The 16,565-nt window shown below is 45.2% G+C and overlaps 1 protein-coding gene across 3 annotated transcripts in view; it reads left to right on the top strand.

Annotated features, from left to right (window-relative positions):
* lifra (LIF receptor subunit alpha a) overlaps positions 1–16,565 on the top strand; it is a 58,157-nt gene that overhangs the window by 370 nt on the left and 41,222 nt on the right. For 2 of the 3 annotated variants that reach the window (XM_083673044.1, XM_083673043.1), the window contains exons 2-18: positions 3,451–3,642; positions 4,207–4,343; positions 4,640–4,793; positions 5,104–5,391; positions 5,696–5,825; positions 6,243–6,406; positions 6,969–7,114; positions 7,545–7,698; positions 8,098–8,162; positions 8,361–8,583; positions 9,008–9,190; positions 9,577–9,678; positions 10,484–10,633; positions 11,020–11,157; positions 11,362–11,455; positions 11,885–11,951; positions 12,193–16,418. In XM_083673044.1, the coding sequence (XP_083529170.1) occupies positions 3,540–3,642; positions 4,207–4,343; positions 4,640–4,793; positions 5,104–5,391; positions 5,696–5,825; positions 6,243–6,406; positions 6,969–7,114; positions 7,545–7,698; positions 8,098–8,162; positions 8,361–8,583; positions 9,008–9,190; positions 9,577–9,678; positions 10,484–10,633; positions 11,020–11,157; positions 11,362–11,455; positions 11,885–11,951; positions 12,193–12,822 (2,928 nt within the window). In that variant the 5' untranslated portion in view covers positions 3,451–3,539 and the 3' untranslated portion in view covers positions 12,823–16,418. Of the gene's footprint in view, positions 1–3,450; positions 3,643–4,206; positions 4,344–4,639; positions 4,794–5,103; positions 5,392–5,695; positions 5,826–6,242; positions 6,407–6,968; positions 7,115–7,544; positions 7,699–8,097; positions 8,163–8,360; positions 8,584–9,007; positions 9,191–9,576; positions 9,679–10,483; positions 10,634–11,019; positions 11,158–11,361; positions 11,456–11,884; positions 11,952–12,192; positions 16,419–16,565 lie in introns of those variants that run through there. The other variant, XR_014554291.1, reaches the window with a different exon arrangement.

Below are 16,565 nucleotides of genomic sequence, written 5' to 3'. Positions count from 1 at the left end.
ATCTTGTGTTTATAGGACCTATAATAGTTTATTATATAATTACACCATATGACCTACAGGACTCGTAATACTTTATTAACACGTTAGTTAAGTATATCCGTTAATAGTAAGCATTATTATAGTGTGGCCGATTTGCCATCACATGATGTTAACATAATAATAATAATAATTATTATTATTATTATTATTCGGAATAAAAATCTCGGGACATGTAATATCATTATGGTTAATGACATTACGAAGTATTAGTATTATACATTTGTTCCTAATTTCAAATATACAAAATGTAATGGTTTGTAATGTGCTGCAGACTGAGCTGCGTGTAGCCCGTATTGCCTTAGTGACTGTAAATGATGGGAGGACATGTTTGTCAGCCTCCGCCAGGCCTTTGGACTGACTCCATTTGAACATCTCCCACTCATTTAATCTCGAAACTCAGAGTCTCTCACTCCACGTTGACCCATCTCGGTTCTGACGTGGTTTTAGAGAAGGGGGAATGTGCTGGCTTCGCCCTTGTGTTGTCTTTACAATGTCAGATCTGTGCTGGTTTTCTCACAAGGCTGATTATTTGCACAGTGGAACAGTAGTTCTATGTTCTTGACTCACTTACACACACAGTTCTGTTTGTCACTAATGCTTCTGAGCGTCTTTTGAGTCAAGTGATGATAGATGAATGCCTGGATGTTGCCCATCCCTTTTATATAATTAAGAACAAGTCCTTCAGATATGGATAGGCTGCTCTTTAGTGTAGTTAGTGTGCAGTGTTTTCATGTTTGATGGGAAGTTGAAATTGTGGAACACCAATACCATGGTCTACTTTATTGTCTAGCCCACACTGTAGTTCTGATATGTCACGGATGTCTCTTTTGTGGGAAGTGCACCAATAGATGCTTCCCATTCTTATATTGAATTACCGCTAACAAGTCTTTCAAACACGTGATGTAGGCTGCACTCGTATTTTGGCATTTTGTCTGATAAGTTGTACTTAAATGGTTTCTGCAGAAGGAGAGTAATACACTAACATATTTGGGATTGAGTGGTGAAGCCTGTTCTCCAGTCTAAGTAAGTTAATTTAATCTTGTTTAAAAGTAGCTGTTGTATTTTACTGTGGCTATCCTGCCTTAAGCACTGGGACCTAGTTTCTATTGAAAGCCATCTGTTTGAAGCCGACTGCTCTTCCTTTCTTCTAGCATTGTGACTGCCAGTGGCCCCTGGTCCGAGCATAGATAAATTTTTCTTATGATGACTGATGGATAGATGATTCACTCACTTAGTCAAATGTATTTACTTGACTTAGTCAAGTCGCTTTGGATAAAGGCGTCTGCTAAATGCCATAAATGTAATGTGAATGAGAGAAAGGGTGGAGATGACTGAAATAGAAAGACAGAACTGCTCCTTCACTTGTAGGAAGGAAGGAAAAGAACAAAGAAAAGGATAAAGGACACTCTGGTTGGTGGTGATCCAAGAACAGCAGCAGTAGCAGCAGATGGAGGTCAAGATCGCCACCTCCTATTTCCAGTAAAACGCAACACGAAAACACCCCCCCCCCCATCCTGCCTCACTGCGAGGGCTCTACTCAACTACTGTATGTGGTTCTGGAAAGCAATTATCAGTTCTGCGCTGCAGTCTGTAGTGTGTTGTTTGTGGTCTTAGCTTTCATCACTGTAAGAGGAGGAGGAGGTTTGAGAGCCAGCAGCCAGCCAGCCAGACAGTGGCGGCATTGATTGTTTCTTCCCTGCGTTTACAGTACATGACATGTAGTCAATTTAGTATCAGTTTCTTGGGATAATTCGACCTGATGTTTGCCAGCTTTCTCTAAATACAGTGTAGTCAGTGTCCGATTTCCGGTTTTTGAAGTGACGGGTATCTTTACCTGTCGAGAGCCACGGTTGTGACAGGCGGTTTTTTAAGCGCCAGGTAGCTTTACCTGTCGAGAGACAATGTTCATCAAAGGTTTTCCCCTCATCATTTCATTTTCTCACCAACTGAAACTATGTCATCACAGCCTCACAGCCTAATTAGCCTCCCTGCTAAACCCTCTCATTGTCAGTTGGGAGGGAGGAGGCTTGAGTTAGGGCTGGGCTCGCTGTTTTACCTGCATTAATAATTCCAATGATACCAACAGAGTCAGTGACTGTTTTTGTAATGGGTTTGGTTTGTATATTACTAGACACTCCTTCAACTCATGGCTAGTACAGTATGTTGTTCTCAATTGCTTTTTTAGGCTTGCTCAAACTTGTCTTAGGGCAACGGGACCAACTGGTGTCTCGACAACGTCAACAATCACAAATGTTGCATTCATGCGTAGTCTTGTGTTCTCCAGGCTAAACTCCTGGGTAGTCAAATGCATCCAATTCACACACGTGAATGATTAAAGACCAACAGCTATGTTAAATTGAGAAGATATGGGGTTTATACTTGTAGTTATGATCTCCATAAGAGAAGCTGTGAAGCACATTTTTAGCCTTAGGCTGGATACCTTCATACCAGTTGGAGGCTGGTGGAGGTAGAAATCGGAGGACGGGCTCGTTGTAATGCATGGAACGGAACAAAACACACGTGTTTGATACCGTTCCTCATTCCATTCCACCCATTACAATGAGCTCATCCTCCGATTTCTACCTCCACCAGCCTCCCCTGCTGCATACATATGTAGTTGACCAAATACAAACTGTATGAGTGAAGGAGGGTCAACTGACCTACATGAGAGAAGCTGTGATGGTGAGTCTGGATACCTTCACACTGACTATAATAGTCTACTCTGGGGACTCTCTAGGGTCTGTTTTCAGAGCCCATATGATAACCACAGAGGGCATGATGCATGCCTTTCACAGGTGTTCCACTTGTGTGATTCAATTGCTAGCTAAATCTAACTAAAGAAAGGCTGCCAGTGTGTTTAGTTAGATTAAGATAGCAATTGAATATGACATTTGACAGTAGGAGGAAGTTATCAGAAAGTCTATGGGTTTTTAGTTAATCTTTTCAGCCTGCCTGTTGTTCGTTATTTGGCCAGGGTTGACTGACCGCGAGGCCAATCCAGCCGTATGAAAACACTAAAAAAGCAGGTCAAGACTTAGAGAAATGCTCTTGGCTGCACATTCGGTGAAATTCTCACAAATTTATTGAGGTAACTTAGTTTGGTTAGATGAGAAACCATGCTCTGGTCATTCCTCTCTATTTTGATCAGCATGGCTGTCCCACTTACAGCAAAGAATTGTAAACACATTGAAACAGTTATCCTTAATGTTCTTGCTGCTGTTGTTTTTCCTCTTTACTTTCATATCTTATAGTTTCGATTTTCCACGGTTTAGTTTTTGCCTGTAGCAACATGTTTGCAGACTAATACTGTAGGTTCGGTTTTGGTTATGGTGCAAGATTTCATTGAAATTAATGTGTGTGTGTTGTCTGTGTGTATTGTCTGTGTGTGTGTGTCCGTCCGTCCGTCCACAGGAAAGTGCTCTTGTCTCACCATGCCTACACTGTTGTGGTTGTAAGCCAGAGACAGCATCACCCTGCAGGAGCGCACCACCAGGACCACCATGACCTCAACGACCACCATGACCTCTACGACCGCCATGCCTCGTTGGCTCCTCTGTGTTCTTCTCCTGGCTCTCCGAGTCACAGAGAGCCAGGCCAATGACGGTAAGAACGCTTGAAAGATTAGTTATTTTATTTTATATGTATTTGTCAACAATGTATTTGTCCTTTTATTTATGTTTTATTGCTTTAGTCACATACACCGTGTCATCGAGAACAAATTGTCTTTTACAATGATATAGTAGAGAGAGAGAGAGAGAGAGAGAGAGAGAGAGAGAGAGAGAGAGCGCGCCTTAGAAATCAGTTCAGATATTTATTTAATCTTTATTCAATCGTTATTGAGCCAGCTAAGTCATTGAGAACAAACTCTGTTTGACAGTCATAACCTTGTTGAACATAAGCAGTAGATGATTGATGGGTGATTAGTCACTTCATAATAGGGACGTTTTATGAGGCTTATATTATATTGATTTAGGCCTGGTCTAGTCCGTCTGGCTCAAGTCAGCTACGAGGCTATAGTTATCGTTAACATAGCCATACATGATGTGGGACCAGGTTATTATGGATGCTCTGTAATTCCCAGATTAATTCAGTCCTAAGGCTTGGCACAGTTTAAAGGTGCATATCTCAGAAGCGTGATGTTGTTCTTGTGTTTCCATGTCTTTGCAGGCCCTGCCCCTCCTCAGCAGGTGAGCCTGGAGGCAGACAATTTGACCCGACAGCTGTCAATCACCTGGGAGGGCGGGCAGACTTCTACCTTCGATATCGAGATCCTACGAACGGAACTCATGGAGACTGTGTTTAATGTAAGAAAAAAATATACCATTTCAAAGACATTGACGGTTTTGATACTTTTGCAACCGATTTGTATTTTACACAGAACACAGATTTGTGATTTACACAAGGTCGTTCATGTAATTAAATTAGATGAATGAATTAGATGTCTTGTCACTTAACGCGCTCTTGGTTTCAAAACTAGGATGCTAATGTGGACGAAAACGCTAATTTTCTGTTGTAAAGAGCACTGTGTTTTAGCGTTGTTGCATGCAAACCGGTAGTTGTATTGCTGCTCCATCATGTCCCTTGGTTCTGGTCTTCGTAGGAGACGGTGTCTGTGAGAGCCGATGTGTCGACAGGGAAGCAGCGGTGGAACTGGACCTCTGTAGAACCTCTGGAGTGTACGTCTCTGTCAGTCCGGCTCCGCTCCAGAGAGGGCCCGGCCACCAGTGACTGGACCCCTCTACAGACCCTCGCAGGTGGGCCTCAGCAGGGGGGATATCCTGCCCTGCCTTACTGTACATGGGAACAATACAGGTTATATTGTTGTAGAAATGTTGCGGTGTCTGTGTGTACATTTAGTCTGACTGCTACTTTGTGGCCTGCTATGAAAAGTGCAATATAAATAAAGTGTATTAGTATTACAGTAGTAATTTGTATTGGGTTTTTTTCTTCATAGAATTAGAATGAATGAATTTGACTTCTATTGTTACTATTACGATTGCTATTGTTAAGTTTCTGTATGTTCTCCTTCTTCGGTAACTAAATGTTGTTGTTGTCTTCTCCAAGGAATGGACCACCCCAGCCATGCAGAAGCCCAGATGTACCCAGTCGGGGGCCCGGTTGGTGTGAAGGTGACCGTCGGTACCAACATGACGTTCTGCTGCATCGTGGCGGAGGGGAAGAGCTTCGGCAGTCTGTGGTACAAGCTGTCACCCATGAATACCACCAGGCTGAGTAGGCGGAGCTACGCTGCCACACAGACCAATCAGGGCCCGTCGAGCCCCTCAGGGACCAATGTGGTGTGTGTTGGTGACGATAAGGAAGTGGTTACCGGGACCGTGGTGTTTGTGGGATGTGAGTGTACTTCTCTTTGCTGCTGTGTTTTCCTTGTCTGGCTATGTGTTGGGAAGGTCTATCTGTCTGTTTCTGAGTAGATCTACAAGCTGTGTATGAAATTAAAGAACAGAAAACCCTGCATGCTTGTACTTGGATTGAGTGGGTGTGTGTGTGTGTGTGACAAATAAGTTATTCGTCAGGGTATCGATACATAATCGTGAAAAAAAATATAGGCGATACTCAACTGTATCAATATTCTCCCCCACCACTATAAGCTATGCTAACCTAATCACCCCTTCCTCCTCCACCACCACCTCCCCAGACACCCCCCTGCCCAGCGACCTGGTGTGTGAGACTCGGGACCTGGTCTCAGTGGTGTGTCAGTGGTTGAAGGGTCGGGAGACATATCTGTATGGGAAGAAACGTCAGACCTACTACACCCTCAACGGAAGGTACAGCGCCCTCTGCTAACCCTCACCTCCACCCTTATGGGTTCTGTGTAGCAGGCCTCTGCTGTAGGCTACGTGTGTACAGCTGTTGTGCGCTTGTGCCTTGACATTGCCGTCTTCATCGCCCCACTGGGTTTGATAAAGTTGTATTTATTTTGAATTGATTACATTTCCTGGTACAGTACTAGATTTACGGTCATGTTGAATGTGTTGTATGCAGAGCTTTGACAGGATGTGATTTTGTGCGTTTGACATTGCCATGTTAGTAGACTTTACTGGGATTAATAAAGTTTTATTGAATTAAATTCCCCCTAAACATCAGATATAGTAACACATCACTCTTCCTGCTGTCAGATACATGAGTTTCACCATTGTTATTAATTACATTACTTTGTCTCTTTCTCTTTCCGGGCCAATCAGGACCTGCACGGAAGCCAGCCAGAACATGAAGATGTTCTCCTCAGCCAATAAGATTGCCCCAGTGAGCTGTGGTTTGGAGTCGTGGGAGGGGAACTGGACGATGGTGGCCAAGAACCCACTGGGCCAGTTCACACTGACGGACACGGCCCAGCTCAGCCTCAGAAGTACGTTCTGACAGTTCTGTTTTCAGGGGAGGCTGGTGGAGGTAGAAATCGGAGGACAGACTCATTGTGATATGCGTGTGCCACCAGGTATCAAACGTGTGTGTTTTTATTGCGTTCCAAGCATTCCATTAGGAGCCCGTCCTCCGGTTTCTACCTCCACCAGCCTCCCCTGACGTACACAGATACGGTACTGCTGGTAGCACTTTGTTTGACGGTACAGAAATGAGCTGGTATTTATTTGAGGGTGAAACGGTCATCACACAATAAGTACTTCTACATAATTGTTTGTACTGGACCCATTCTCACAAGCACCATGAGGCACCATGAGGCACCATGTGGTACCAGCAGTTGATAATGATTATAATTGTTATAAAGTGACAACAGCGGGTAATTTCTGGCTCTTACTTCTGGTGCTTTATACAGGTTAATGGTTAGTCAGTGGTTTCAATAAAGTCACCCTTGGCACTCTAGAATGTTGACAATTTGGGGGACTTTATTCACCCTCGGCACTAAACGAGTAAAACGTAATTCTAACAATCTAATCTAATCCTCCCGCCACCAGTCCGTCCTGTGGCGCCCCTGAACCTGAGCACGTCGGAGGTGAACCCCTGGAACGCCAGCGTGGCGTGGCAGTGGGAGTACGTAGGGTTCGAGACCTTGGCCCTGGTCTGCCAGGTCAACCTGACCACCTACTGGCACACCAGCACGGTGAGTTGGCGCCACCAGCTGGAGGGATGTTTACATTACACACACAGAAAGATACAATGACAGTGGTTCACTGCACGACAAAGTGGTGGGAGGGTGGGCGTGTGGCGTTGTGACTCATTTGAAAAACACACTCGGTTTATCATGGAATAATGAAAACAAATAAAAATAATAATAATTGTATAAACACACGAGAGCCTCACCCTTCATAACAGAAGGACAAAAATTAGTATGTAAGTAAAAAATGTAACATTAAAACATAAGGGAGAAACTGTAACACTGTGTGTGCGTGCGTGCACGTGGATAACAGACACACAATAAGACATGATAGAGATTTGGAAATCTACAAACTTGGAAGTGTGAACTCTTGCCGCCTTCCATTGAGGCGATTGGATGTGTTGTGTGATGCTGTGTACACCTGTGTCCTATCCAGCACACCTTCACCGGCGTGGGGCTGAAGGCCGTGATGCTGAAGGACCTGCAGCCAGACGAGGACTACAGCGCCACGGTCCGCTGCGGTGCTCAGAGGAACTTCTGGAAGTGGGGCAACTGGAGCACAGTGCTCACCTTCAGAACCGAGATGGACCGTAAGCACACGCCTGCCACTGAATATGACTTAATATGAATGCCACTAGATGGTGCTATTCCCACATGTGCCGAACTGCTACCATGCTGCTACCAGACAGGCAGAAGCACAGAACTGGAAATAGCACACAGACTGTATGACTGTATATGAAAAATCCCAAGTTCCGAGAAAAAAGGAAATAGGCGGCATTCCAAGAAAAGTAAACAGAGGTCTCCTGATTTCACAGGATTTCTCTTTATTTTTGGCCTTTTTAATCAAGTTGCTTAGACTGCCACCACCTATTCCCCTCCCGACGTTCTGTGAGTCATTGTTCCATAAGGCAGAGCGCCCAGCCAATGACTGTACGATACTTGTTAGCCAATCTGCAGTGAGTGAGTCATGTTGTCCCTCCTCCCACCAGGCCCCGAGGCGCCAGACATTTGGATATGGATGGACACTGATAGTATAGGACGGCTTCTGTGGAAAGTAAGTACTAGGCAGCTGCTATATTGTGTGTGTGTGTGTGTGTGTGTGTGTGTGTGTGTGTGAGAGAGAAATCTGTGAGGTGTGTGTGTGTGATCATGAAAACCAGTAAAATACATGACAAACTATACAACAGTACTAATCCCTGTCTGTACATTACCCAACCCCCCACCTCCCCCCCTATCCCTCCCTTCCCTCCAGCCTCTGTCTAGGAGGGAGAGCCACGGTCAGATCTCTGGTTACGAGGTGATGGTGTGGAGCTCTGAGGAGAACAGCCAGCACACCAGGACCCTGCCTCAGACCGTCTACAGCCTGCCCCTCAACCTCACCAGCATGGGCGGCAGGGTCGTCGTCACGGTGACCACCTGGAACCCCGCAGGTGTCTCCGGCCCCGCCAACCTGGTCGTACCCCGACACCACCAAGGTGAGGAGAGACAGAGGGAGGGAGGAAGGAAGGAAGGAAGGAAGGAAGGAAGAGGGTCCTGAGTGACTGATCTAGAACATTTTGTGTTTAGAATAGAACAGGGTAGTTGACTGTCTTTCTTAAACTGAAATGTTATTGGGTGGTTTAGCAGATACAGATTAAGCCAATTGACTCCATTTAAGATGCTATTTAGCCAGGGATTGCAGCTTATACTTTTGATCCAGGAAACCAAAACCTATGTATGTACCGAAAATGTGCAAAATAAACTCCCTGAAAGGCCAATATAGTGAACTGAACTATTGAACTGAACCGAACTAAACCATGCTGGCTGTTCTCCTCAGGGCTCCACACCATCACCTCGTAACTAGAGAACTGAACTGAACTGAACTGAACTGAACTGAACTGAACTGAATGTGTGTCGTAGATACAGTGATCTCCAAGGTGTCGTTCAGTGACAGTGTGGGTGGGTTCCGCCTGGCCTGGTCCGGCCATGTCAACGCCAGCGATGGGTACGTGGTGGAGTGGTACCAGACCGGCTGTGCCCAGGACTGCAGTGTGGACTGGGTCAAGGTGCCGGCAGAGAACACCAACATCACTCTGCAGTCAGGTACGTTGATTTGTTAGTATTTATTTATTTATTTATTTATTTATGCTTTATCAGGTATGTAAAGAGAGACAGTAAGCAACATTTCGAACTTCACAATTCTGGGTGAGATGCCGAGTCGCCATTTAATGGACTCCCAGAAATGATTAGCAATTTTGTGTCTCATATTATACTATTATTATTGTGCATATTCCATTCTTGTGTATACGTCTATGATGTTTTTATGGTTCACTCTGCTGCCCCCTTGAGGATATTAAAGTGTACTACAACTACACTACTTGAAGGGTTGGTGAAATAGATGAAGAGTCTCACTGTGTGTGTGTGTGTGTGTGTGTGTGTGTGTGTGTGTGTGTGTGTGTGTGTGTGTGTGTGTGTGTTCTCGTTCCCAGATCACTTCCTAGCCGGAGTGAGGTACACCATCTCCCTCTACGCCTGCTCCTCAGAGGCTGCTGAGCTGATGGAGAGCTGGGAGGGATACTGGCAGGAGCTGGGTAGGTTATGGAGATCAGTGGAGGCTGGCTGAGGTAGAAATCGGAGGACGGGTTCATTGTAATGTATGGAATGAGGAATGGAATCAAACACGCGTTTGATACCACCCACGTTTGATATCATTCCTCATTCTGTTCCATGCATTACAATGAGCCCGCCCTCCGATTTCTACCTCTACGAGCCTCCCCTGATGGAGATGGTCTAACTGTCAACTATACATTGCGTTTTCTTTCCTGTATTTGCAGCAGTACCACTCAGTTTCCCTAAGACTCAGATTAAGTGCCTACTCTAGCCTAAACTAGAAAGCTCTTTCAATTGAGATTTTTTTCAAATGAGTGTTAGATTCAGTACGAGGCATCATCTGGGTACGGGGAACACAAAGTCCCTTGTGTACACTGTTTGGTCCCCATGTTGACACCCTCCCCGCCTCTCTCTCCCTCTCTCTCTCCCTCCCTCCCTCCCTGCCCCTCTCTCTCTCTCTCTCTGCCCCTCTCTCTCTCTTCCTCCCCTCCCTCCCTCCATGCCCCTCTCTCTCTCTCTCACTCACTCCCCGCCTCTCTTTCCCTCTCCCTCACTCCCTGCCCCTCCCTCTCTGCCTTTCTCTCCCTCCCTGCCTCTCCCTCTGTCTTCCACCCTGCCTCTCCCTCTCTCTCACTCCCTACCTTTCTCTCCCTCTCCCTCCCTGCCTCTCCCTCTCTCTCCCTCCCTGCCTCTTCCTCTCTCTCCCTCCTTGGCTCTCCCTCTCTTTCCCTCCCTTCCTGTCCCTCTCTCTCTCCCTCTCTGCCTCTTTCTCTCCTGTGCCTCCAGTCCCGTCCCGCTCTGTCCCCAGACTGACACCCAACCAGCAGGGCTCTAACGTGCAGCTGAGCTGGGACCCCATCCCCCTGGAGCACCAGAGAGGCTTCATCCTGGGCTACTCTGTGTACCTGACCAACGCCTCACATCTTCAGCTGATAGGTAACTCCTTATACCACCATCATCTCCCACTGTACTCCACCAGAGTCTAAGTAAGGCTGTGTAATCATTGAAGATGATAAGGTTGTCTGTCTATCTGTCTGTCTGTCTGTCCATTGTACCTGGGCAAAACATTTTATATTCAAAATGGTTTCAAATACTTTAAAAAACGTGAGGTGTGCTTGATTTAGCTTACTATGCAGGCCTGCCAAGGACATCGCGCACACCATGCATTTTGCCTAGGTCTACTGCCCGCCTGCCTGTCTATCTCTCTGCCTGTCTATCTAAGTGTCTGCCTGTCTGTCTCTCTGCCTGTCTATCTATATAGCTTTCTTCCTAGCTAGCTATGTAACCTCTATATCTCTCTCTCTCTCTCGTCCTGTCTCCAGCCAACCTGCAGGACCCCCAGCAGACTAACTACACAGTGAAGAGTCTGGCTCTGGGCGCCTATAAGTTCACCGTCAAGGCCTACACCTCCATCGGGGAGGACGGAGGGTCCACAGTCTCCATCTCCCTGGAGCCCTACAGTACGTCTCCCTCCGTCTGGGTTACTGTTTATGCATCATGCATCTGTGCTTGTCTGGTATGACAGGACCAAGGGGATGTTACTAATAACATGGCTACCTCAATCAATCCATCCATCCATCCATCCCTCCATCCATCCATCCATCCAATTAAATCTTTAATATCCTAATATTAAAATACTTCTCTTTCTCCATCTTCCCTTGCAGCTGATTGGCTGGTCCCGGTGATCCTGGTTACCCTGGGAAGCATGGCGTCCTGTCTCCTCCTGGTGACCATTTTGTGTTACAAGAAGAGGAAATGGTAAGGCGTTAGGACTGGTCACCTGACACCTAGACCTGTCACCTGACACTTTCCATGTTTGACACTGAACACCTTCCACTGGTCATGTGCTTCGAGGCACTGGCCAATGGCGTTGGTGAATGTGTCTAGTTTGTTAGTGTGAGAGGTGTGAACCATATGCAGCATTGTAACTTGGTCGTGTTATAGGTATGATCTGTTTGCGGCAGGGGAGGCTGGTGGAGGTAGAAATCGGAGGACGGGGTCAGTGTAATGCATGGAATGGAATGAGGAATGATATCAAACAGGTTCCGTGCATTACAACGAGCCCCTTCTTCTCCCTCCACCAGCCCCCGCTGATGGGCACCATTGCAACTTCATATTATACTGATGATCTGATGATCTAATGTGTATGCAGTGTTGTGACCTGGTCATATGTAACTGTTCCAACAGGGTGAAGAAGGCCTTTTATCCAGATATTCCTGAACCCAAGCTGCCAGGAGACTGGACGATGACTCAGGTACGCTAAGAAAGCTGCTGAAAGCTACTGACATTTACAGAATTATGGTAATAACTCACAAAGCTATGTGCCTTTGAATAAATCTATGCCTGGACTAAATCGGTCTTCCGTTTGGAGAATCTGCATTGAAGATGCTTTTATAGCCCAGGAGTAGTCTTCTTCTGTGTCTAGGAAACGGCCTGTTTATTCTCAGAATGAATGCATTATTGATGATGTTTATCTCTGTATGTCTGCCTTACAGGGGACGCTGGATGTGAAGCCGTCTCCCCACAGCATGGTCCACATCGTGGAGCACCCCGAGTGGGACTCCAGTAAAGAAGCTCTGGTGGTGGTCCCCGAGGAAGACGAGGATGAGGAAGGCTCCGTCGACACGGACTCAGATGAGCCCTCCACTCTGCGTTACTACAACCAGGTGGTGGAGGAGGAGGGCGGCAGGCGCCCCGCCCCAGACACCTCGGGGTCCTCCACCAGCTCCATGGACTCCACCCGCACCAACGTTACCTACACGGGCATCCAGACCTCCGGCTCCTCCCTGGCTCTCCAGCCTCAGCCCGAGGCCTCCTGCCTGGGCAGCTACCGGCCCCAGATGCACCCTGCATCGGGCCCCGCCGAGCCCCAGCCTGACCCCCAGCTCGACCCCCAGGACCCCCGACCTCCTGCCGTGGGGCCATTCGGAGGCTACCAGCCCCAGTGCTCCTGGAGGCTGGACTCCCCCGAGGCAGAGTTTGAGGGTGGCTTCGCCCCTTCCCTGGGGAGCCCCACCTCCGTCACCTCCTCCCAGTTTCTGCTTCCCGAGGCCGCTGCCTCTGACGAGGGCAAAGGTCACGGGGCGACGACCTGGTTCCACAACATGCTGACAGGGAAACCCTGAGGCGGCTCGATGTCCCTCACCAGACGTTTGACGTCAGTCCTGTCTGTCACTGCCTTCTGTCCCCCACCCCCCTCCCCAACTCCCAAACACCCCAACACCCAAACTCCCCACCCCCGTCCCCTGGGCATTTGTTGATGGTATGTGATGTGTGTCTTGATATCATGTTTTTAAGTTAGTTTTAGGTGTGAACTTAAAAAATGGACATTTAAGAGAACACTAACTACGCTTGTAGTTCCACTAATGAGCTTACTGCTGGAAAACCTTCGAGAGGGAGCAGTGTAGGAGGGCTGATATGCTACTGAAAGAGCAAAGGCATTATAGTAGATAGTAGATAGACAGTAGGCTGTTCCCTAGAGAAGACACGCCCGGGCTCACAGGAGACTACTACACCAAGGGAGGCTGGCGGAGGTGGAAATTGGAGGACGGGCTGATCGTAATGCGTGGAACGGAATGAGGAAGGTTTGATACCATTACTTATTCCATTCCATGCATTACAATGAGTCCATCCTCCGATTTCTACCTCCAACAGCCTCCACTGTACTACACATATACTCGTAGTTAGACTCAGAACACTAAAGAAGTATGGATTACTTTGTTGTTATCCTCCAGAACTGTCTGGTGGGCGTAGCAGCAATTCACAGAAATAAGCTAGTACATGTAAAGAAAGTTGACTGTCATGTTATATTGTGTGTTTTGTTTTGTTTGTTTATTTGTGTGTGTTTTATACCCCCCCGCAAACTGGGGGCCTGGCTAGGAAGGTGATTAAGCGCTAGATTGGCTGGTAAGATTAGCTAGTTTCCCCCAACGGTTTAAAAGAACGGATTTGAAATGCAGCCCATCTCTCTTGTACGTGATTACACTTTTATTTGTAATGTTGTTTACAGCATGACTTTGTTACGTACTGTGTTTCAGATACCTAAGGCCTCAGCCATTGAAGTTATTGATTGTCCGACAGCCTTGCACCAAATTGATTGATGACTGATTAAGTCATGTTTCGATGGTAACAAAGAAAAATCCTTGTCTTGCCTTGGAAATGTTATGCTTCCGATTGCTTTTCACCGTCAGAAGACCATTGCTGCCTTTTTCACGCAGGAAAACAAAACACTTTAACACTTTAAAAAAAAAAAAAACATTATTAATTTGCTGATTTATTCGTATGATGGAATATTGAGTTTATATTACGTTTATCCCCAATGCGTTGGGATTGGTGGTAATGCAATGCACAAATCATTTCAGAGATCATGATGAACCAAGTGTTCTACTCTTCCACCAAAAGTTGTGGTTAAAACTATTATTGTTATTACATACTCCCATACGTTGATGTGAATGTTACTGTGAAGCATAGGCACCACACACACACACACACACACACACACAGACACACACACAGACACAGAGTCCTGTAGTGTCTGAGAAATGGTGTTTGAGAAATGTTAGTCTTGATATGCAGACCATGGAGTCTGGCAACAAGAGACTAGAAAACTGCTGTTCTTTAAACTGGATCGCTAGTTTAAGTTTTTGATGCAGTGGGTTTGCTGTGCCTGTTGGCTTGTTTCAGGGTGGTCTTGGCTTTGCTATGTTTAGAGTGTTTCCTGAGTGGCGTGGTTATAGAATAGCACAGCCTTGGATAAGTGTACAACTCTTCAGTCCATATTAGTGGAGACTGGAGGAGGTGGAAATTGGAGGACTGGCAAATTGTAATGCATGGAACGTAATGAGGAATGGTATCAAACACCATTCTTCATTCCATTCCATACATGTGCCCATCTTCTTCTGCCTCCACTGGTCCATATTGACTATTGACCATATTCTGGCCAATGTCCATGAATGGTCTCATAGCAGGAGTGGTAATCTAGGATCAGTTTTGCCTTTTAGATCATAATAAATCATATTACATGAACAGGAGGGCCCTGATCCTAGAGCAGCACTCCTGCTCTGAGACACTTTATGAATACAGCCCCTGGTCTCTCTTACAAAATATATTTTATCACGCCTACAAAATAGATTTGATCTCTCTTACAAAAGAGACTTTTTATCACAACAACACTATGCTGGGTGAATGAATATATTTTATTCACTGATTGTACGGAGATATTTACTGTCTCTTCTCTTCCATATCTCAGAGCCTCCAGCAAAGAAGCTTTAAGTACTACTGTGACAGAAATGCATATATTTATAGAGTAATCATGACAGATGGCTTTAATAAACATACATACTTCCCTTTGAAGTCCTCTACCACAAGTTGGACTTTGGAGACTAACCTACAGATGCTGTGTGTTAATATTTTTTTAATGTTGATTTGGTCAACAGCATTATCCTTCTACTGCAGACTTTGGTTTATTTTTATATCACTAAATTGTGTGTAAATCCTACTTTTTTTTTCTTCTCCTTCTCACAGCAGCAGTTGCACTCTGTTCACTTGTAAAATGTATATTCTTTATTTTTGTCTTCCTGAATTAGAAAGGTTTGGCTTTTTCAGAGGGAGAGAGGAGCATACTGTAGGTGTTGTCATCGAGGTGTACTGCGCAGTATGCAATCATGTATTGGTCTCCCTGTTAAACCTGTTTACAAGCCTGTGTCAAATCTATCAGTATAACATGTTACAATGTTGGATCAATAACACTTATATCAATCTGATGCTAAAACTGTATTTACACTTGGATGTAAATTAAATATTGACATTGTCCTAATACTAGTCCTATGTAATATTGTAAAGGACAGCTTTGGCTTGCTTTGGCAAAACAATTAATAGCTTTCGTCCATGCTGTTGAAATAATAGGATTCCTAATGATGTCTGCTCATATCTCCTGTCTTCTCATTGGCTCTTGCCTTCTGTGATCTGTGCATGTTGTATAAACTACTAACCGTTAAGAGTGGAACTTCATAGAATAAGGATATTACTGAAATATGTATGTTATACCATTGCTATTGACTTTGTGCATGACAGCTTTGATCAAAATGTCTCAGAAAATTGTGCAGCTGTACAACAATGGGGGGGAAAAATTAAGAATACACACATCCAATAGGATGACAGATGCTTCCAATCCAATTAGGGGCTGGACAGAACAAGACGATCATATGACTAAAGTATTGTCCGCAGCTCTGTAATGTCCCCCGGTGATTTGTTTTAGACACACAAACGGATTTCGGATTAGACGCACAAACGCACAAAATGTTCCAATTCCACTGGCTTGTTAGGAAACTCGAGTAATTTGACAGTGCAACCAAACCTGTTTAAATAAGCTCATGAACAAAACACCCGGCAGTCAAAAATGATTAAAAAAAAAAAAAATGAATAAAAAATTTAATGATGCTCTATATATTGCCATGTAAGAAACACTACTATTTTTATTTTTTATTTTATTCATTTCGTTTTTTAATAATCCATACTACTATTGGCATTGTGCAGCTGTACAATTATGAAACAGTAAATGCTTCAAAATATGTTGGTCAGTATATTTCAGAATTGACTGATTGGGAGAGTTAACACTGAATTTCTTCAGGAGAATGCTTTATCAACTGAACACTAATTGTAAAGACTGCTAACACTGCAATGCAACCTGTTTTAAGGCAATAAAGATATGAAAATATCATCATTGTGTAGACCTTGTCCTTCTCCCTCAACTCGACTGGGGACTTCAGGGCATCCAAGGCGACACCAAACACTAAGCCTAATATATATAAAAACAACCAGAGCCTCACCCTTCACAATAGTGTGTGTGTGTGTGTGTGTGTGTGTGTGT

This window comes from Argentina silus, assembly GCF_951799395.1.
Source record: "Argentina silus genome assembly, chromosome: 7".
Taxonomy (NCBI): Eukaryota; Metazoa; Chordata; class Actinopteri; order Argentiniformes; family Argentinidae; genus Argentina; species Argentina silus.
This window is presented reverse-complemented; position numbering and strand designations above follow the sequence as displayed.